Source organism: Zerene cesonia, chromosome 16 (assembly GCF_012273895.1).
Source record: "Zerene cesonia ecotype Mississippi chromosome 16, Zerene_cesonia_1.1, whole genome shotgun sequence".
Taxonomy (NCBI): Eukaryota; Metazoa; Arthropoda; class Insecta; order Lepidoptera; family Pieridae; genus Zerene; species Zerene cesonia.
Window position 1 is genome coordinate 4,627,568 of NC_052117.1, and position 24,142 is coordinate 4,651,709.

General features: G+C 31.7%; 2 protein-coding genes across 3 annotated transcripts in view; one reads left to right on the forward strand and one right to left on the reverse strand.

Annotated features, from left to right (window-relative positions):
* On the forward strand, nt 1–23,748 carry LOC119832823 (glycogen synthase kinase-3 beta-like). Its single transcript, XM_038356602.1, has 10 exons — nt 1–96; nt 12,049–12,346; nt 12,486–12,548; nt 15,964–16,154; nt 16,532–16,615; nt 18,091–18,201; nt 18,928–19,165; nt 19,842–19,939; nt 20,571–20,666; nt 23,392–23,748. The coding sequence occupies exons 1-10, from the start codon at nt 1–3 to the stop codon at nt 23,746–23,748; spliced, it is 1,632 nt and encodes a 543-aa protein (XP_038212530.1).
* Nucleotides 1–24,142, reverse strand: part of LOC119832751 (semaphorin-2A-like) — a 511,596-nt gene that overhangs the window by 59,569 nt on the left and 427,885 nt on the right. The gene's annotated exons all lie outside the window — the stretch shown is intronic.

Sequence of the window (24,142 nt, forward strand, 5' to 3'; positions counted from 1 at the left end):
ATGAGCGGGCGCCCTAGGACCACGTCATTCGCCGAGGGCAGCAAATCCGTTCGAAAGACATTTGAAAATCAACCACCTAAACCACCTCTAGGAGGAGTAAAAATTAGTAGTGAGTACCACTTAACCATTCTTTGTCGGCCATCGTGATTTCCTACGCTGTGACGTTTCCTGATACTACAGTTTTGTAAAGATAGGAATTAACGTATCTGCGTAAAATACATATAACCTAAGTCATTTTTAGATTTAATCGATACTGGCAGAAAGGTTCATTTTGTGTAAAGCAATAACGGCTATAGGATATAGATCGTACTTGCCACATAGGCCTTGGTCCGATGCCTGACAGATATCATATTGTCAAAATGTGAAATTTTAGGAAAAAGCTAGCTTATCATTTACGTACGTCGTATTTCGCACCAATTCCCAGGCATGTTATATCTTTTAATTAGACTGAGTTTCGTGAGGTTACATATTAATGACGTAATTTTCTATGGTACTGTCTTGAATTAAATGGATTCCAATTAATTATTTGGAGTGTATAGGTAACAGCAGGTAGTAAATTTTGAATATTTCTACATAGGTTTGTACTTTTTAAAAAACATTGTGCATGATGAACAGCTGTTAAATTGATTGTGATCATATCGAAAAAAAATGGTTTAGATATGTCATATAATGAATTATATTTTTATAACAAATATGATTATACTGAATTGTGGTCAAATGTGATTAAGATTATTAACTATGCTATTATCATGACATACAGTCATACATACAGTACATATAATGAATATTCAAAATAATTGCCAGTTCATGATTTATCATTAGCAGAAGTAATGAACTTCCAGGCCAAGTGACCTGTGTGCCCATTTACTTGCAGTCATATTATCTGCTGACTGAAAGAATGACGACAACCTGCTTTTTAAAAAATTGCATGGCACAGATTTAATCATTATCACAATATTATTAGTGGCTAATTATTTAACTATAAAGTCTAATTGTTTAAAATGTAATTCAGTTTAAAATATGGTGTACCAACTACATGATACACATTTATTATGAATTGAATGAAAAAGCCAGTTGGTAAAAATAAAAATATGTATTGCAATATCTAAATGGATAAACTAACAATATTGATTTACTAGTAATTACCTAACTTATCATAGAACATAAAGAATATTACTAATAATTTTTCTATTTTAAATGCATTTACTATTTTTAATCTATTCATAGATTTTTCTAAAGGGCATGTTATACAAAGATACTCAAAAGTTTATTCATACAGACTTCTTTTGTATGTCAGTCTCTACGTGAGCATATTCTTTGTATTAACTGTATTCTGTAGTTCTAGCCAGGTTAGGACACACCACTAATTTCTAAAGGTGGTCTGCCCTGGCTTTACCCATATATGTATGTAACATAAAGTACTTAGAGATCACACAGTTGTCCATGAGATTAGTGTGTCCAAATAAAAAAAAATAATTTGTTTGTTAGCATTTATTTTATAAGTATAGGTTCACTAAGTGCATATTTGACTCTGCACTATAATTGACTCTATAATATTAAAAAAAAAACGTGTTTTCTTCCTTTAATTTATCCTTTATTTCTGTACTATGATTTATTCTTAATTCTTATCTAGGGACCTAAATATATCTTCATATAATAGCTGTTTTTGTTGTGATAATAAGTGCACATGAAAATTAAATTAGAGTTATTAGTTTACTTATTAATTATTTCTTGATATGTGTTTCATTTATCCTAAAGTAGGTTTCATTGTTTATTTGACTCTATTCAAATTCCATGTATCTATAAACTAGTGCCTTCACCTGTGCTACATATAACATCTTTAAGACTTCAGTCTTCTGACTTCACTTGACAGTCTTAAAGATCTTATATGTAGCATATATACATACATATTTAACGGTCAAGGAATTTTATAATTGGTCCAGTAGTTTCAGAGACTAGTATATTCAACCAAACAAACTCTAAAGCTTAATATAATAATTTGTTGTTAATATAGATTTCATTTAATACACTCAAATCTGTTAACTAATCAAGATATCAGACTAGCATAACTGATGCATTTATTGTATTATTAAGAAAAAAAATTATTTATGCCTCAACAAATTTTGATAATTCACAATGAACAGATGCTTGATATTATAATTATAATGATGTAATAATTACATGATATTATAATTAAAACAAAAAAAAAAATGTTAAATAAATAAAAACTGATGAAAATCTTTTCAGTGTTATTGTAATGATAATTTGATTTTTTTAACAACTAGGGACACATATCTATGGACTTTTTGGTCTTTAAATATAATATTAATGTGTTTATGTTTATAAGTAATGGAATTTAATAAATTTACAGCTCTATGCCCCATGCTAGTCTTTCCTGGTTTTGTTTTGTTATATTTTTATTATAATCTTGAGAAGAAAATTTAATTATTATTAAAACAACTAATTCCATCAATAATTTTCCTCTTGTGCATTTAAAAATATAAAACATTGTGCTCTGCCATCTAATGAGTGTACAGTTGAAATGTCAATATTTACGAGTATTGTTTTAATTTTTAATTATCTTAACAGTTTATTGCACATATAATAAAAAAATCCAGTAAAATAAAAGACATATTGTCTTGATATATTATAAGGTGACATAATTGTGCAATGGTGATTGTTACTATGCAAGAGTTAATGTAACATGTAATTGGAAAATATGTACTTAATGTAAAGTTAATTTTCAAAAATCTTAATATTTACTATATTGATATATAATCTACATTTAATGTAGACCTAATACTAGACAAATTCATGTCTAGGCTGTGATAGTCTCCAAATCAATTAAATATAAGCTCTTCTCTTTGCGTTTTAAAGTTAACCCTCCTAGCTTGTAAAAATCTTTAAGTATTCCTATGCTTATGGTAAGTTGTGTAGAATTACACAGCTATATCTTGTCAGAGCATGTGGGTTTTTCCGAATTATTATAAATGGCCTCAGAAAAATTTTCAATCACAAGTGGGTAGTTTAAACTTTAAATTTTCCTCAACTGGTATTACACAATACATAATCATTAAATACTACAATAATTATTGTATACTTATTGAATACTACATATTAAATTCATGATTTCAGTAAATACTTATTTATGCTTCAAATAAATGTGTTACAATGCAAACCATGTCTTGTCGTTTTGTGAATTACATGTTCAAATGTCATTTGAAAAATGCGATTCAAGTAATAGCACTGTCAAGTCACCATATTTTTCGCATAACTCGTAAACGTCATTAGTATATAAATGTGCAAAAGAATCGATAAAGACACAAAAAGCTAATAATTATTTATACCCACTAGCTACTAGCTATAATTTAAATGCTATTTAATGTTTTTGTGCATTTTTTGCTATTTTAAATCTATTTTGCGCCAATCTCATGTACATAGTTCATGTATTATGTATGTGCCTCATGTATTATGAGTAGGATTTGAAAAAAAAAAAGTTACTAAGATACACTTTTATAGAATTAAATAGAATTTCTCTACATCGCTCAATCCAGCATCATCGCCATCGTACAAAATCTTCATCACTCAAGAAGTCACTGCTACCATTTCGAGACGAGTCATTTTTCATGATTTTTTTTAACTCATTCACTTAAATATAATCTACTAGCTGCGCCTCGTAGTTTCACCCGCGTAATTCTGTATCCCGTAGGAATAGCGAGATAAAAAGCCTATGTGTTATGCCATTTGCCCAGCTATTTATGTAAAAAATTTCATTGCAATCGGTTCAGTAGTTTTTGCGTGAAAGAGCAACAAACAGACACACATCCTTACAAACTTCCGCATTTATAATATTAGTAGGATTATTAATTTCTCCACTATTTATCTATTTATAGAATAAGCTATTTTACAGCGTGATCAATAAAGGACTATGATGGTAATCAATGAAAATGATGACTTAAAAAAAACTAAAGAGTCTACAACTTAAAAGTAAAACGTCAGTCACCTGTATGGTAATTGGTAACCACGCAGCAGATACCACTGCACACATTTGTAACGTTGTAATATAGAAATCACCGATAATTTAACTTCGCATAAAACTTTTTTTTTCTTGCTGACAAGCATGTGACGTCACACAGATGCATCTATACGGGCTATTTAAATTGTTAATCTTTTTTATGGTTTTCATAGTCGCTACTAAATAAACTAAAGCGAATTTTAATATTTTGTCAGAAAGCTTTATATTCAAAAAACGACATTTTATATTATTAAGAAATGATAGGAGTTTATTAATTAAAAATATATAATTGAAAATTTTAAACCATTTCTTTTTTATTGGCAGTGCTATTTTTTCAACTATCCTGTAAAGTTGGCAGCAACCGCGATTCTATTCACGGTTGGCTTCATAGTACTTAGAAATCCTTTCTGCATTTCTATAACGGTTTATTTTATCTTGCCGGACTCTTACTTCAAATTTTAATATAAACTTTATTTCGTAATTTAGATAAGTAAGTAAATCGTTTGAATTGAGACTTATAACGTAACTGAAATAACGTAACTGAATGGCGCAGAATCTATATTATTTTTAGTACTTAGATCACGTAGTACTTTAATAAAATTGAAAAGAATAGGCTAGTAATTCCCTCATAAAGTAAAAATTTAAGGATACCTCTAAATAATACAGCTGTGTTCGCTAAATTAAAATCAGATCTAATGTGGCAAAATGTTTCCTTCTATTTCTTTTTAAGTCCTGTTTTCGTAAATATTGTGATATCTATTTTTAAAAGTCTTGAGCACCTTAATACGATAGAAACACAGTGTAATAAAGTTAAACAGTTGAGGACTAAAAAATTCACGAGGCCGCCTTTACGGTTAAACACCTACTGTAAAACGAGGCGTGCATTTTTGATAAAGATGCATTGCAACCTTGGTTAAACAATTCATGATGTTACCAGTCGGTACCCCGTTATATTACAAAGTTATGTAAAAAAAATGTTTCGCCGCTCGTAGTGTGAAAATGAAAGTTGAGAATTAAGTTTATTTTCAACTAAAATGAAGCGATGTTACTTAATCTCTTTTTGTGTGCGTTTTACGATACGATTATTTTTCTATGTCTAAACGAATACGTTTTCGGTTAGGATTCTGAAGTTAAACCTCCCTGTTCATGCTAATATGAAAAAATTAATGATAAAATCCTAAAATTGTTTTCAATTTTTATTATGGATATTTATATGAAACCTTATATGCAACAAATTTGATAAAAGTATTATATTCAGACATATAGGTAGTTTAGAGGTAGAGCCTCTCTTTATATATATATCAGATATATCACATTCTTCCTAAATTTTGATTTTGGTATGTGTGCTAAAATTATAAATGCGAAAGAAACTCTGTTTGTCTGTTAATCTGTTACACTTTCACACCTAAACCACTGAACCGATTTTGATGAAATTTGATACATAAAATCTGGTGGAAATTTAGTTTTGGTTGGGAAAGAGTCGACCCGAAGAAAGACTATAGGCTGGTTTTTATTGCGAAAAATGTTTGAATGGAAACGTAATTTTTAAAGATAATACTGCGAAACTTTGTATTAAGATACATAATATGAAATTAATGACGTAGGCTACTATTTATCGTGAGAAAGGGGCCAAAATGATTAAACGTTTATTACAATAATATAATATGTAAAGATAATAAAATAATGAACCAGAGGGCGCTTGACCACTTGGGTGGCGGGCATCATTTCGACCACCTCGACCACGCGGAAGAAATCGCGAGCAGTAGCTGCTTCTTCTATATTCTCGTTCACTTTATGAGGAAAAATTTCCTACTTTTACGTATATTTTTTAACTGTAACAAATATATGTCCGTCCTTAAAGTCAAACAAACAAACTTACAAACCCTTATTAAATTTGCCACACGTATTTAGAACCTGTTAAAGACTATCCAAAAACTGCAATTCTGAAAATATTACATACATGCACATGGACTTACATCCTTCTGTCCATTATTATATGCAAACAACGAGAGGATTTTTCATTCGATTCAAACTTTAACGTTTCAAACGTTCGTCTAATAATTTATATTATTTAATTACGACTTTAATATTAACTTGTTTCAACTAAGTATTCACCGGCATTATACGCTCTTGGCCTTGTCGCGTTTTTGTATAAGGCGTCAGGGCAACAAGGCAAAATCTCCTATTTTTATTTTTTGCATAACACTAATAATATATCCATGTATTTTTCTCGAATGTTTTTCACAGTAACGCCCTCATAGTTTAAATTCACTTGGATTTAGAAAAATTCCAATATCAATATTGTAAACAAATTTTTATTAGATTGATATATTATTAGAAAGTACGTCGTGATAAATTTTTGCAGATCAAACATTGCGAAATCTTGCAGAGAAACACTATAAACAATCAATATACGCAAATGATGACATCTGTTTCTTGTATTATTTGATATACTCACTTGTCCACGTTATCGCAAATGTTATCAGTGACTTCAGCGAGTGTCGGCGATCTCGCTATCATATGCGGTCGAGGCAAGAGCACTCCATCCTGTCATTCGTGGTGTAACCGTGCCAACGTACTCTCGGTTTTCGAATTGCCTTTCGCTCACTTGACCACTCACGAGTTTTGCTACGACGTCGTCAGCTGCGTTTGCAATCGCTTGTCAAAGACATCGATTCATTCAACTGATCTAATTCGCAGCGGCGGTTGTTATATGTCTCGCTTTAGATGCGTTCTCCGGCTTAGGTTTCTGCTGCTAAGGCATATTCGCTTTGTCGAGTGGTGTTACGTAAATTAATTTTCCTGATTTAGCTATATCCGGAATGTGATTAATCATGTACGTATCTGTGATGGTGTTTTCTACTGATGTGTGTAATACAAGTGTATTGTAAAAATGTTACGACGTAGAGGAACTTACACGGTGAACGGTGATGCTGAAATTCGCCATAGCCGAACGAAGTCATCAGACCCGAATTACGTGATATCCAAAAAAGGTAATATATAATGTACTTATTAATGGAAAATAATAAAAGATTCATTTAATTGTCACTAGGCAGGAAAATGGCATTAATATTTAGACTTTATCGATAACAGCTTACGAAAATGATGCCTTAAGAACCCTGCTAAATGTTAGTTGACGTTGTGAGAGATTGTAATTGTGAGTAAATACATAAGCATTGTTTTTAGAGGTTTAAATTATTTGGCACATATTTCTGCATCGACACGTAAGATGTTGAATTGGTATCTATTTTTATAAAGGCTATATTCCTAATATACCATCGTCATCGATTTTATAGCTGTTATTGTATGATATATGTGTAACACTAACCTGATAAGATCTGATAACTGGTGAATGTTAAACTGAAATAGAGATAAAGATATACATAATATTGGAATGGATCATCAATTATCAAAAAATTCGTTTCATGATACTCCAATTAACAAAAAGATCGGACAAGATATAATTATGCACAATATGCATTTTCTACATTTATGCATATCATTTGAAAAAACTAGAATAGAACGATGATTGAAAGAAAAAAAAAATTAAGAGGAATTTATCGGATTGGCCCATATTTCCGCCACAAGTTCAAGAAGCAATCGCACCCGAGAACCACTTGCTTCAACTGCTCTTGAAACCACAGAAATAAAGTGGTTACTAAAAGGCGAAAGTTTAATGAAGACTAATTTTTCTACAATGTCTTGTCGATTCGTATAATTAAAAGGAATGTTAATTTTTTAGTAATACACATTATATGCATGGATTGGTGTCTGCTCTACATTCACAATGACTGTTCAACGTGCTTCATTCAGACGAATACGTGACTAATGCGAAGTTTACAACAACAATTGAAGTTCAAAAGTCCCAAACATTCGAAATTATATTTTCTGAAACATGTACGCGTAAACAAGCATCCGAAGGCCAGTCTTCGTTACAAATGCGTACTTCTCTTTATTCATTTGGAAAGCTTTTTTCTATAAATATAAAAACAACATATATATAATTGTAACGATAGTTTACAACAAATGATAGAATATTATATGGGTGTTTATTGTTCGTTTGCCGTTATTGGGAATATCCCAATGCTGCTTGTCTCAGTATTGATTTTCTTCTATAGCAATTATGATTGATGTGTCCATTCCACCTGTCTTCCGTACAGTCATGGATTTTACAACAAGCTGCGAAATAAATAAAATTCAATTTTATTTAGACTTATTAAAGATTTTACGAGTTTTCGAATAATAATAATAATATTGATATTGCGTAATTAAGTTTTGCTCTCCCATTTTTGCATAGAAATACTCGCGCCTTTTTCATTCAATTAGCAATGTGAAACATAAGATGAGAGATTTCATCCGTAATATGCAAACTATACAAATTTTCCAATAATAGTGCAGTCTTAATAAATTCGGTGCCCCCAAAGTCAAGTCCACAACTGGCTTGTCAATGAGTATTTGTTAAGTAGTTGAAAGTTAGAGTGGTAGAGTTTTCCGGATACGAAAAAATTATATTTATAAATGAAATGAACCTTGTTATCTATTTAGTTAAATATGACCGATATAAAACTATAAATATATAATATACCTACTATATCTACTTATTATGGATGAATTATCATTTTCATTGAATTCTATAAAATTTTGTTGAGTTCTCAAATACTTTTAATTATCTTCATTATTTATTAACATAAATGGTAGTTCTGATAGATAATAATACAATATATTAGGTAGTGGTTAGAAGAATCACCTAAACGCTAAGGTATTGGGAAGGACGATCAGCTATTGCACCGCGAACGCCTACACCTTCACAAGATTGTATTATCTTACAGCGACGTATTAATAATATAGCAAGTCTGATTTTCTTTGACAGTATCGGTAACGTTATCCGGTCTAGATATTCTATTATATGTTACCGTACATGTATGATATGCAGCGTTTGTTAAGATACTCTGGTGACTGTTAACATTCACTAAGATAGTTGGTGAATGACCGTTTTTTATCCTTTACATGACGTTTTCGGTCATTTACTGATGATTTTTATCAAGGACCATGAAGACAAACATGTATATATAAATATCCTTTGTCTTCGTGTATTATTGTTGTGGGTAGCAGGATACATTTCTTTATTTTTAAAAAGAAAAGAACTGCATTTAAATGTTTTCAAAAATTCAATTCACCGGGAATAGAATTACTTAGCTAAAAATTAAAAATAAATATACACTCATACGTCAGTTCAATGAAATAATGATTTCATCGTATAATAAATATTATTTGAAATTTTACATTACAAATAATTTCAATACCTTCACAAATGAAGTGAAAGCTATGTGTAGCCTGAGTTGTGCGGCGGTAACAAGCGGTTTAATAAATGCTACCATTTTCCATGCTAATGTTGATACATATCCAAAATATCGTTGTTCTTATGTCAGATTATATAATTATTTAACTCCTTCATGCAGCATTTAAAGGAGGCGTTTTCTGTTTTAAAGGGTGTTACCATAATAATACCATAATTTATGCCCTTACATTTATGCATTTTTTTCGTTCTTTTCATTTTAAAATACTATTTTTCTTAACAATTATTTAAAAAAAAATTAAAAAACCAAAGAAACAAAACTCGAAGTCTAATTAAGTGAATAAACGTTTGAGTTTAATATTATACTTTAAATATCCATCCAGTGCTGCTACTACGGCCATAAATTTAGGGACTGCACAGTTTCTGAAGGTCGACCTCGATATTTATTGTAAGCTTTTAGCAACGTTACCATTAACTCATTTCATATTGTAGGATGCGTGGCGATTTTAATTTCTTGCGAACATGTAAAAGACGTGTAAAGTTAAAGCCGATAAATAAAAACATCGTTTGAAACGCGTAGTAACAAGCGCAAGTTCACGGTACGTCCAGAGGTAGAGCGACCGGTTCCTTTATACTCTCTGTCAAAGACTGCATCGGTCATATTTTGAAGCGAGTTGTATACAAAGGGAATTAGATCACGTGGTGTCGTCTTGCAAAAACAATACATCTGCCACCAGCTGTGACGAGGGAATGTGTTGTCACTGTATTATGGATAATTTCAATCCGTCTAATGATTAATATGCTTTCCAAGTATAATATCTCTATTAATCAGAAATAAAATTATAGTTCTTCATTTATACAATTCATTTATTCATTTTTTGATAAGAGCATTAAATAAGTATAATTTTAGAATTACATATATTTTGTCAGTCTTCGTTTTTAATTAATAATTTATTAAATGTTTTTTTTTCTCCCAATATACAACAATATGTACAATGAAGAATCTTCTATCGTTGTTTTTAGAATCTACTAACCTTTGCACGTGGCTTTCGCACGCGTTAAATTCAGAGTAGTTTAATAGTTGTTATTATACATATAAACCTCCATCTAAATCACTCTATCTATTAAAAAAATCCTATCACAATCCATTGTGTAGTTTTAATGATTTTAGCATAAATAGGGACATAGGACAGAGAAAGCGGCTTTGTTTTATACTATACTAGCTGCTATAAAAAAAATGCCTATTCCAGTTGTCCAGCTATGTACGTACCAAGTTTCATTGCAATTGGTTCAGTAGTTTTTGCGTGAAAGAGCAACAAACAGACACACATCCTTACAAACTTTCGCATTTATAATATTAGTAGGATAGTAATGTGTAGATAAAGTCCTCCGTACATTGTACATAGTTTTCGAGCTATGAAAAATATAGAATTACTTTACGCTTTGCTTTCTTAAGAAAAGAAAATAAATATATAAATGAAAATACGTGGCCTAAAACAGTGAAGTCAATCTTTCAAAAGTTAAACTCGTGGGCGTTTTGGCTGTCATGTCATTATGGAGGTAAACCACCTCCTACAAAATTAATTTTAAATTTATTCAGGTATGTAAGAAAAGACTTTGTGTAGCGTTTAAGTACCTAAATTTAGCACGTTACGATAATTTGGTAAGTTTTCTTCAAAATGATAATTATATTGAGAAACATTATTTTCGTTGCTTTCTTTAACGTTATTGTCATTTTTAAGATCTAATATTTTTTAAGTAATGTAATCACGTGGTCTTCTTTAAATAATCAAATATAATTATATATGTATATATTTAGTTTTTGTAAGACAGAAAATTTAATTTTCAACTAATTTTTCTGAACTTTCTATGTCTTATTCTTCTGCATATTACACAATTAGTTAAATGATTACAAAAAATTCTTGTTGGGTAACTATTAATTTATGAACATTGTGGATATATTTTTTATGGAAACTAGTCACGCACGCATATTTTCTTTTCGCTTTTTTGAAATGACGCGTTGTATTCTCATAAAAAGTATTTTCAACTTGACGCATTGTACTTGATTTTTTATTATTTTCAATATAAGGGCCAGAAGTATTGAAAAGGCCCATTGATTTGATCTGAAATTTTAAGTGCCATTTATCTCTTCAGTTTAACTGCAAACATTTGTTCAAAATTAAAAAATCAAGCTTTAATGTGTCTCATGTTTACCAAGAAAAAACTTTTTTCTCATAAACATGTTCTCTGTTCAGATCTAATTCCGTGAGTTGCACTATATGTAATGTTATTGTCAAAATTTGTGTACATACTGTTTAACATACAAATGATTTACTATATATACATGTATGGCTGACGTCACGACAGAAAATTATCATTACTTGTATAAAAAGGTAGACACGGCGTTTTCATGTGGCATGATACTGATCATTGCAGTGACGTTGATATATAAAGATGTTTTTAGATAAAGATCAAGATTCATGTTTTTAATCACGATAGTCTTAGAGGAAGAAAGTTAATTAATTCATTTCTTAAATCCCTACCCTAATTAATAGGTTCATCATAGAGAAATATATAAACGTAACTTATAATTAATGTTGTGTTGCCTAATATTTTATTATAAGTATATCATGTGTGTGTGCTTTTACCTTCATTGTCACCTTATAACTGCCCCATGTTAGTCTCATTACATAGTCAACAGGGCTGAAGTTTGTATATTAGCCACTTTTCATGTTAGTTTAGCGAGCACTCTGTACGTGGCGGGTGGGTGCGCGGCACATTTTGCCGGCAGTTTACTCCGAAGCGCGCTCGCGTGCGTTACACTGCCAAACTGGAGTGTCCCGCAGGCCCAGTATGCTTAGACAATTTACGAGTTTCCGATGGGCCCACGAATGCGGCCCTTCGGCCCGCAGGAGATATGGGCGCACGTTCCGAACCATCTCTTCTGCGAATACTTGATACAGACAAAAATGGACAATTAAGTCGCGCATGTGATCGGATATCTTCTTTTTGTAAGAAACTTCGGCGCAGTATTAGTGAGTTTTGCATTCATTTCCATAATTTCTTGACTTAATCTGCCCGTGATCACCTCACACATTGTAATAAATTTCCGTCTTACATCTATGTGCATTTCAATGTTCTAATGTTGCTTTTGTGTTTTGCTGCGACACGCAGGCGACGTGGATACTCCTAAAAAGACCGAGCTGGCTTCGGAAAAGAAAAGCGCCGCTTCCCATCGTAAGTGCTAGATGTGGCGCACAGCATTAGCTCGGTTGTAGTACATTAGTTGTTCATGTTCTCGTGTTGTGTCACAAGTTCCATGTTATCGTGTAACGACGATCCTTTAACAACATAGCGACGACTAAATTTTTACACTATGTTACTTGAAGTAAATATGAGTATAATATAATATGATTTTATATGTTGTAACGGGATAGTCGCACAAAATGCTGAATGTCTGCTTTAAAACAGTTTGGTTTCACTGGGTGTGTGTTTTGTTGTTTGATCTTTATTTATTGTTTAACCACTAGTTCTTGTATTACTAGTTTTTAATATTAAGTATCAGTAATATTATTTTTGTAAGTAGGTATATTTCATGAGATAAGCGGTATTAGAATAAATTGCAATTTTACCATACAGTTTAATTAATTGTTTTGGGTCGGTCGGTGGCTTTAATGAATAATATGAAAGCAACATTATCGTAACATTTTTTTTAAATAAAGATTTACAATGTCTATGTATCTATCTACCTTGAATTTTACGGCTATCACATTTTGTCTTTCTCATACATAATTAAAATTGTTATCACTAAATTGTAATTACCTTAGATAGTAGGTATATAACAATTTTTAATGTTTCATAATAACTAACTTGTTGAAGGGTTTAAAAATAGGGTAAAATCGATTCTTTCTAAAGTCCAATCAAAGATCGAATCGATTCTAAAGTCCAAACTGGCAGATTGAATTTTTTTTAAGCGAAAGCTGAATCGATTTAAATCTTAATAAATTAACCTGATTATTTGTAGCGGCGCGGCGAAACTAATAATATACCAATTTTTGTACATATACTTCCTTAAATATGGAGGCAGTTTCGGTGGCTTTCTAGGTCAATAGAGGCATCTGAGTGGCTTCAAATTGACACGACTGTAATATATACCTACATGTATTTTAGGGGTGGCACAATACACGTTAGTTATGATATTATTGTAAACTTATATCAGGTTTACCTTTATTGACATAGATATCGATACCATAATACATTAACATTAATTCTTGCTTTTAAATCATTTTATGGTATTAGTTCTCATTATATAGAGCTTGCTCAAGTTCAGTAAAGAGATGATGAAACCAATAAAAACGACAACTGAAATAGATCCGACTAACACAATATGATAAAACAATTGATCTAGTCAGGCTCTCCATACATCTATTATAATTCAGTACAGAATTAAAAAAAAATCTTGTTTTCTCGTAATTGCATTTTTTTTACCAGCCTTCTTTTGTCCACTTTTGTTTATCGTGTGAAATGCCAATAGCAAATGGCGTCTTTAACCACACCCATAGCAACTCTTACTGACGCAAGTCCCAACACTACACCCTTGTTTATCAGCCTGTTTATCTAATATACTTCATTCCGTTTATAGCAATAGCCTCGGCACACCATCACTTAATAGTAACTGCGATCCCCGTAGCTATATTTTCCCTGGGTCGCTGTTTTGTCGTTCGTTTATTCAATTAGAAAAATCACACGTAATAGGCATGTTTTCTATGATATCGTAGATAGTACGCGTCGCAATCTAATTACCGTGCGCTCAGGCGACACCGGATTTTCTAAAAGGAAGGTCATTATAATTGTCTATGCAATGTATTTGCAATATTATATAAGCGCAAGGTTTATTTTCACGACCGCACGCATACATTCACAGGAAAGATATCCCAACTCGTCCCGAAATGTTATTTGGTCAGGGTCTCTTCCACTTGTTTTATTTATTTTGCAACTCAAGACAGTTTTATGAGAACCTTGATATTTGCAAAATACCTACATTTGTGACATAGTCTCTTGTCCTCGTCAAGTTTTCGATTTTTCACAATAGCCTGTAAACACTTTAAACATTTTACTTCCACAGAACTTTGCAACTTTGAAATTAAATTATTATGCAATTTTAATTTATTAAAAACTCGCTGATCGTCCCGGCTTCGCCCGTGGCACATAGCATTTGTCTCTCAGTAAAGATGCAGTTTTCTAATGTGAAAATTTTTGAAATCGGTTCAGTAATTTTTGTGTGAAAACATTACAAACACACATGCATACACATTACACAAACATTTTTTTTTTTAATCTGTATTTATTGAAAAGGGTTTCATAAATGTTCCTGTTTAAAATATTAGTTAATAAATGTTTAAAATTATTAAAAGTTGTAACATAAATTATTCTTCTTTGATGTATAATTGTTTTCAATATTAATTGACAGTACATATTATAGACACTTTTCTTAAACATGAAGGTTCACGGTCAAAAGGACTCATGTAAGTAAACAGCCGATGTTTGGCAGGTGTAAATTAAGAATAAATACAGAATCGTAACCGAACTGAACCGTAAAACGAAATTTGAAATTAACAGAACAGTAATAATATTTCATTTAATTTGGCTTTAAATAACAACTAAACTTATTTACGTTTTTTTTTTAACTTACGCGTATCATTAAACATTGTTTTTTGGAAAAGCGTCTAATGTGCCAATTAAAATTATAAAATATCTTTTTAAGAAACATTAGGATAATGATAAGTAGTCTTATTGCAAATATTTGTTTAACTCGTCTTTGCCAAATAACTGCCTGATTATCAGCATTGTGTATACCAAAGAGGTAATTATTTAAAGCACCAACATACTGAAAACTATCATAGAACTTTATTGTGTTTTGTGCTGCTATTTAGTCGTTATAATAGTGACGTATATCGATAATTGTTAAAAACACACCTAAAGATAAAGCTTAATAAAAAATAATAATAATAGCAGCAAAACAAAACAAATGAATGAAGATATCGTGAACAGTACAAACTGATAATCGATTTGGTTTTTATAAACTTGATTTTAAAAATCGAATTGACAGTTGGAGTAGGAACTTTGAATTATGTGTTATATTTATATCCCTCTAATATTATTAACGCGAAAGTTTGTAAGTATGGATGTTTGTTTCACGCGAAAACAGCTTATTGTATGTGTATCATATTTGATACAGAGATAGATAATAGCGTATAGGCTAATTTTAACCTGGGTACCGTGCGAGTGACGCCGCGGGTCACAGCTAGTATGTTGTATTTTTACTACTTCGGCTTAAAGAAATTTATTACCCATTACGTAAACTATATTAATTTATGAAGTGTATTAAATTATAATTTTTATTATTATATAACATAGAAAAAGCACTGATAATAACTGCTTTCATAACTTCAAGAACATCTTTAAATAACTACAAATTGAATAAGCTTTTGGATGCACGTAAATTTTCAATAAACGTCAAAATTTATCGCGAATCGGTTTTTCATTATAAGTTACGTGTTGATAATGCGAACGGTTATTGTAAGCAAGCAGCTTAAAATAGAATGTCACTAATCGCGTGCGTGTATTGAATCGTATTATGAACACGTTACAGGCAAGGACGGCTCTAAGGTGACGACCGTGGTAGCGACGCCGGGGCAGGGCCCCGACCGGCCGCAGGAGGTGAGCTATGCGGACATGAAGCTCATAGGCAACGGCAGCTTCGGCGTCGTCTACCAAGCGAAGCTATGTGACACCGGCGAGCTCATTGCCATCAAAAAGGTGCTCCAGGACAAAAGGTTTAAGGTGAGCACTTGTCGTAGTTCGTCCTTATGTATGTGGTATTCATTGTGTATAGGAAAATGCATAACAGGAAAACATAAAACTTCTCGAGGTAACGAAGTAAAACAAAAACCTAATCACATAATAGGAAACATGAATATTAACTGTATCTTCCAATTTTATATTACAAAAGAACGGTACTTGCGTGCAAATTCGGTTGTTTTGATGTACGCCGAGTCAATTCATGTGTTCATATTTTATATGCACATATAAGCACAGAATGGAAGGTTTATTTTATAAATTTTTATGTTTTTAGGATAGCTGAACATTATATAACTGTGAATGAAAATTAATTGTATGTAAGGCATTGTCCTCATAAATGTCGTATTATTGTTTTACAGAACCGAGAGCTTCAAATAATGCGACGACTGGAGCATTGTAATATTGTCAAATTGAAATACTTCTTTTACTCCAGCGGAGAAAAGGTGAATATATTTACAAGTTCTTTACATTTTACTGTGTTTATTTTATTTTTATTTACTTCTGTTTAAAATCCAATTAGGTTATAATGTATTTGATTTTTTTATTTGGGGGAAGGTGGCAGTACCCGAGGCTGTTAGCTCACTGCTAAACGCAATGCAGTCCCTAGAAGTCACAGTATGTCTAATGATTCAATCAAATTTTACGCTAGCGTGCTAACGCACATTTAGGTCTATCAGATATTTGGCAAGGGTTACCGATTTGTATATTCAAAGAAAAGAATATTTGTGTCGTCCACTACATACATTTTCATACACACTGTATAGACGATAGACTGTCAGTCGGTGACCTAATAGTCCCTTTTAATTGTGTGTTAAATGAATTGGCGTTAGCGACTCCCATCATATCAGCTATGAGCTTTACATCGGAGCTGTTTCAAGCTCGTTTATCATTTTCATCGTCATCCTTTCGATTAAATCATTCGTTCAAACCATGTTATTTTGTCTTTTTTTCTTAGAACCACAAATGCTGCTTGTTGTTTTGTGTTCTTTTTCGTTTGAGCTTTTGTTTTAGCAGTTATGCACTATTTCATTCCGCGTTATTCTGATGGATATTTGCTTGCTATTTCTTAACTCATCTTAATAGAAGTTGTACTTTAATATTTGAAATTGATCGAACCATGGATGTAATAATGAAAATCATCACGTGTTATAAAATATTTTATATTGAACATAGTATATGATTTTATCTCGAATGAATTTGTGTCACACGTGGGTAACATTACGGGCTACGCGTTGAATGATTCAATCGAATAAAATATACATATTTTAATACTAATAGCAAAGCATCCTGATAAGGATAGACTCAAGTGAATTTGGTGAGAGTTAGTATTTTAAATACTATTATTTCATTACGTTACATTATGCGTAGAACTATAAATAAAATTTTATTATTTTTACTCGACATGCGATACCCTAATCATTACTTTTCCTTTATTCGTTAGCGTCAAATAAAATTTAATTTGCGATTAACCTCAAATCCTTTTAATAATTATATTTCGATATTAAAATTCCCCAAGAAAGATGGCCGGGTGGGATTGAATCTGATGCCTTGACGATATTTTGATGTTTATGGTTGGTGGTCTATTATATTATTGTTACTAGAAATCATGGAAATGGTTACATAAGTTGTTTTGAGAGCTGTATTTGTTGATGTTGCAAGGGAAGACAATATTGACTAATGTGTTTCTTTTCGTTATTAATGATACAGGTAACGAGCGCTTCTGATTTGAACGGGTGAAAGCTGTTATATATTTGGTATAACTTTGTGTCTGTTTGTCCTTTCCTTATTGCATTTAGGTTTATTATTGTAATATTATGTATTTTATTTATATATACAAAAATACACATTTTATTCGGAAAAGAAAGCATACAGTAATAATAATCGGTTTGAACAGTTTCAAACTGGTTTTTGTTTACAGAAGGACGAAGTGTACCTGAATTTGGTGCTGGAGTATATACCGGAGACGGTGTATAAAGTTGCCCGTCACTACTCCAAAGATGAACAAACCATACCCATTAGTTTTATAAAGGTATGTATTTCTGTTTCATTCTAAGCTACTGCTGGAATATATTATGTCGTGACGTCCATGAAAGTAACAAGGCAAAACTTTATTTTAATACAATATGATAATGTTGTAAGTCAAGTCCTAAACCCCCATAGTGTTGTCTTAAGTTTGGTTTTATATCCGAGGGGGTCGCGGACGAATGGCCCCTTCTCTAAAGCGGCTCGACGGAACACAGTGGGGTTTTGGTCGGTAGGAATCCAACATAACCCACGGCTTTATCTCCGGAGGCCGTGGGCATCTATGCAAGATTTCACCGCTTAAAAAAAACGTTCCAAAAGTATTATACTCATTTGTAAAATTTTTTTTTATCATGTTTCATTCAATTATCATGATTTCCTTCCCTTTATTCCATGTTGTTGATATTTCTATGTATTCCAAGTAATAACAGTACATACTACATCAAAAAATCGAATAAAATTCATCTCGATATTGTACAATTATACATATAATTCGTGATAAGCACACAAAACGTCTTTATGAACCATTGTACAAAAATTGCTAGAGATTTTTAATGTTGTCTCATTTTGAGGTTCAAATAGAGTATGATAAGAGTTCACCAATAGCTTTACTCACACTAACATGCATTTGTTACTCACACACGCAAATATACTCTCGTATATACGAGTAGTTACTGTGGAATGTCGACGACTGCGTGGTCACTAGCACTAATACAAGCTTAAACGTTTCCAGCTATACATGTACCAGTTGTTCAGAAGCCTCGCGTACATCCACTCGCTCGGTATCTGCCACCGGGACATCAAGCCGCAGAACCTGCTGCTCGACCCGAAGACGGGCGTGCTGAAGCTGTGCGACTTCGGCTCGGCGAAGCACCTCGTGCGCGGCGAGCCGAACGTCTCATACATATGCTCGCGGTATTATCGCGCGCCCGAACTCATTTTTGGCGCGATCGACTATACTACTAAGATCGGTGAGTTTTTTTTTTACGAAAAATAGTCAAAAATATCGTAATAATAACACATGTGAAATGATTATCGCAAAAATGTTAGAGATATGGAAAAAATACAAACTTTGTACTTGCATATATAAAATTGCAAATAAGAGTAAATTAACAGGTTTACCCAGGTAGAAACTAAAAATTAAACACAAACAACAAATAGCTTGTGGCCTAATTTCGTCTTAGAACATTGTAATACTGACAATGTGTTCTCAAGCTTAGTTATCTAGTTATGTGGATGAAACGTTTCATTTATTTGGTAATGAATCAAATACGACGCTTATTATTAAAGATTAAAGAATAATAAAAATAGTTGTCAGATATTTAACATTTTTAATATAGTGTCTTCATTCATCTTTCATAATAGATCTTCATACGGGTATGAGATGTTCCCCTGAGATAAAAAGTAGCCTATGTCATTCTCTCGCCTCCTAACCGATTCGTTGTGACGTCGCGTGTTTGAAAGAAAAACAAACAAACAAGATTAATATAATAGCCTATATAATTATTGTATATTCATATAACGAGTTAATATCCTAAACTTCTGTATTTTTTATAAAACTTACTATCTGTTAGTTCGGTATTTTTCCATTTTGATTTACTCTTGTTCAATAAATATTTAACATAAAACTTGTTATTCATTGCAAAGATGTATGGAGCGCGGGTTGTGTAGTGGCCGAGCTGTTGCTGGGCCAACCAATATTCCCCGGTGACTCGGGCGTCGACCAACTAGTCGAGATTATCAAGGTATTTGCTTTATAATTTTATGTTTTATCTGTATTTTCTATATCTGTATATCTTTTTTGGTAAAAAAATCAAACCCTTACTCTGTAACGACATTAATGCATATTCTTATATAAAAAAATTGAAATACATATGTATATGTATGGTCACCATGGTGTATCGTATCTATCAATTACGATGCGTATGAAATTACGCTCATAAACATAATTCATTGTATTTGATATAATATCCAAAAATTTACAGTGTAAAAAGATTACATTGTTATTAATTATCAATTAAACATGTGTAATGTGTATACAAGAACTAACGAATTGCATCCAAGCACCTTTCATAAGCTTAATAATTGTTTTTTCACTATTTCTTAATATGTATAATATGGCATTAGATCAGTACAATTTTTTTCAACAGATAAAAGATGTAATTTCATCAAATTATGACCGATCATAAACATAGGCACTCCAATTAGGTTTAGATGTCATTACGTTGTGACAATTACAAGTTAAAACTTTTGGGCATGCTTCACACCATAACAAAATTATGTCTTTCGGTACTAGTAGATAGAAATATTTTAATAATACATATGGGCTGCATTTTTAGATGATTAATATATTTGTAATGTATATTTTAAACACAGGTTCTTGGAACACCAACGCGGGAACAGATTCGTGAAATGAATCCCAATTACACGGAATTCAAGTTCCCACAGATCAAGAGTCATCCTTGGGCGAAGGTAAATGTCACTTTTGTTTCAATTCTCATACGATATTTTCAATAATAACATCCGATATACATGTTGTATGTTATTATACAATATGTGTTTTATTTTTTTGTATTATATTTATTTATTTGTATATAGCTTTAATGTGCATACACTTTTTATACTTATATATACATAATTTAATTATTTTACGCAGCGCCTTACTATTAATTATTTGGAAAACTTGCTATTAACTTTTGAAATATTTATATAAAATACATAGATACTTATAAAACTAACATGGCGCATCAGACATTTATTATATTTTATATTTATTTATACACATGCAATAAATCTCAACCTAAAATAATAACATATGCAGTATTTCGAAACTATGTAATTACATTTAAAACAGTTTATTTACCTACAAAATATTACATAAGTTCCTAGACGCTATCTTGACATAATGAAGAATCTATGATCATAAAAGTAGACAAGCATCATGAGTACTTTTATCTTGTGTCATGACAAGAAAGAATCGTCGTATATATATAGATCCAGATGGAATCACGCGGATTGCGAATCGAAATCTCTGTAATTGAAAATATTTTGATGACTGTAACGCGTACTTGCAGTATTTGTTGGAGCGAATGACGATGCCCAAGTCAACCACTGACCACCAGCGCATCAGAGTAAGACACCGCTAACCTAGACAGAATGCCCATATTTGATAATTTACATAGTATTATTTTATTCAATATTTTACGTTTAAAAAGTGTAGAATTTTGATGTTATACCAATTATTTTCTGTGTAAAAGATGTTTCATTAAAATGTGGGCATTTAATCCTAATTAGCCTTTTGTCAGCTTTTAGCTATATTAGTGATAGCTCACCCAAAATTCATACAACTATATTGCTACATACAGTTTAAATACAATAGATTTTCTTATCAATTATAAGTTGTACATAATATATGTAGTATTTGTTAATAACTGACAAAATGCTAAATTCTACCCTGGAAAAGACTTGCGACAACGCCTAGGCATGAGTAAGGCGTGACGACTAATTTTTTGACGATTGGTTGACGATGTCTTCCACTGCTGATTTTTGTTGGTGTTCAGTGTGCGTTCAACGAGTGCAGTGTTCTTAATTAAAAATATGTATTTACGTTTATGCAAAGTTTCATTTCGTATGGCGAACTGATATATGATATCATAATTCTTTATAGGTTTAATTGTAATCATATCATAGATAGTTTAATTAAAATAAAATGTGCTAGTGGAGCTATATTTTGTAATTAAGCACATATTTTAGGCATCTAAAAATATTGAATTTTCGCCGGTAATTCAGTTTACTATACACTTTGGAACAAATTCGCATTGTTAATATCTTAAAAAAAAAAGAAGTTTATTCTCCATATAATTATCATTATATATATATAACATTACCCCATGTTCTAACAAGAGATTAACAATGTACATGTCGCCCCCACATCACTTATATAATATTCATTTGCTAACATTTCTATTATACAAAGTGTTTAAGCCCATTATTACTGTAATTTAATTATAAAAATCCTACTACGTTGCTTATTGGGATTCAGTTTGAATAATAATTTGATGCGTTTAAAATCATTCTTTATATATACTTACACGACTTAATTTTTAATCTATTATTTAATTACTACTAACTTTTTTTTATTTCATCATTAATCTAATTGACCTTAGTATAATTTATGTATATATTATGTTTTATTACATTGAGGTTAGTATATTTTGGTATAATTTTATAATTTGGTTGGTATTATATCCTCTATATACATAATACTTTTTATTTCTTATTCTATCTGTCTGTTATAAATATATTTATTAATAATTCATATCATACTTTGAATATTTATTACACTTCAAAACTACTTAACATGAACTAATTGGGTCAATATTTTTAACAACGTAATATAAATCTAATTATATATAAAATATATTTCTCTTAACAATATTATTATATTATTATAATTATTTTAACTAATACTATTCAAAACAGTGTTATTATTTTGAGATATTTATGAGGTTCTTCACAATTACTAATAACATTTACATTTTAGATATGAACGGAATCTATATTTACTATAATACTTCATATAGTTGATATAACTTATCTAAAAATACAATTGCATATTATTGTTAATATTTTCTGTAGTATTCATTATTTAAATTTATTGTATTTGCTCTTATTGCGATATGCAGCAGATATGAGTATTTGTATAATTTTTAAGTAGTCGTTTATTCTTTCTTCATACTACAGAAACTCATATCATTGTTCAGTATGGATTTGTCAATTTTTTTATATTTACATTTAATTTTCGTTCACATGATATGAAACATTACTTATATAATTCATCTAGTATAAACTGGTAATACTGCGTAATTCATAATATTTAACCTTAATACTAGTATAATTTTTAATCATAGTGATTTTATTTAGCAACGAAAGTGCTTTCTTACACATCAAATTTATTGTCCATATCAGTCAAATTCATCTATATTTTATTTGAAATGCTTTATTGTTACCTTTGGTAATATGTCATTATATATTATAGAGGATTCGTGATAGTTTCATTTTCAAGTTTTTTTTTTTATTTTCACATTTCCAAACAATGGGTAGAACATGTATTCTTCATAAAAAATATTTTATTTATAAGTATGTTCCAATGAATACTTTAAGTTAGAATTTTAAACGTGACCGCGTATTTGTCCAGGTGTTCCGCGCGTGCACGCCGCCGGACGCGATCTCGCTGGTGTCGCGGCTGCTGGAGTACACGCCGGGCGCGCGGCTGTCGCCGCTGCAGGCGTGCGCGCACGGGTTCTTCGACGAGCTGCGCGAGCCGGCCGCGCGGCTGCCGAACGGCCGCCCGCTGCCGCCGCTGTTCAACTTCACCGAGTACGAGCTGGCCATACAGCCGTCGCTCAACGACTTCCTCAAGCCGCGCGCCGCCGCGCCCGAGCCGGGCGCCTCCGCGCACCACGACCACGACCCGCAAGGTACGCTCCCACCGCTCCCACCGCTCCTACCGCTCCTACGTCACCAGAATATTGTCGAATCGAATCCTCAATAGGTACAAACCGTTCATTTAAATACGCAGTATATCATTTAGTTTTACTATTGTCTTTATCATAATTATTGATTTTGATGACCGTCGTCCATCCATTCCTGATCTTTTACCCCTTAAAATTAAAAACGAACGTATTTGCAGCTTTCCCACCTCTCAAAATGTTCATAGGCAGTGTTGATCGCTTACCAAAAGGCGAATCACCAGCTTAGTTGCCAGCTGCAGTTGGATTTATTATGTAATAGCTACATAAAATTCCCTAATGTAGGATCTAAAGCCTATTTAATTAATTGCGCATTATATACGCGTTTGTGTGTAAAAGGGCATAGTGTACGTGCATGGGTACAGTGGGATATAGGCTTATGATAATGATGTATTTTGTATTTTGTCCCCAGGCGAG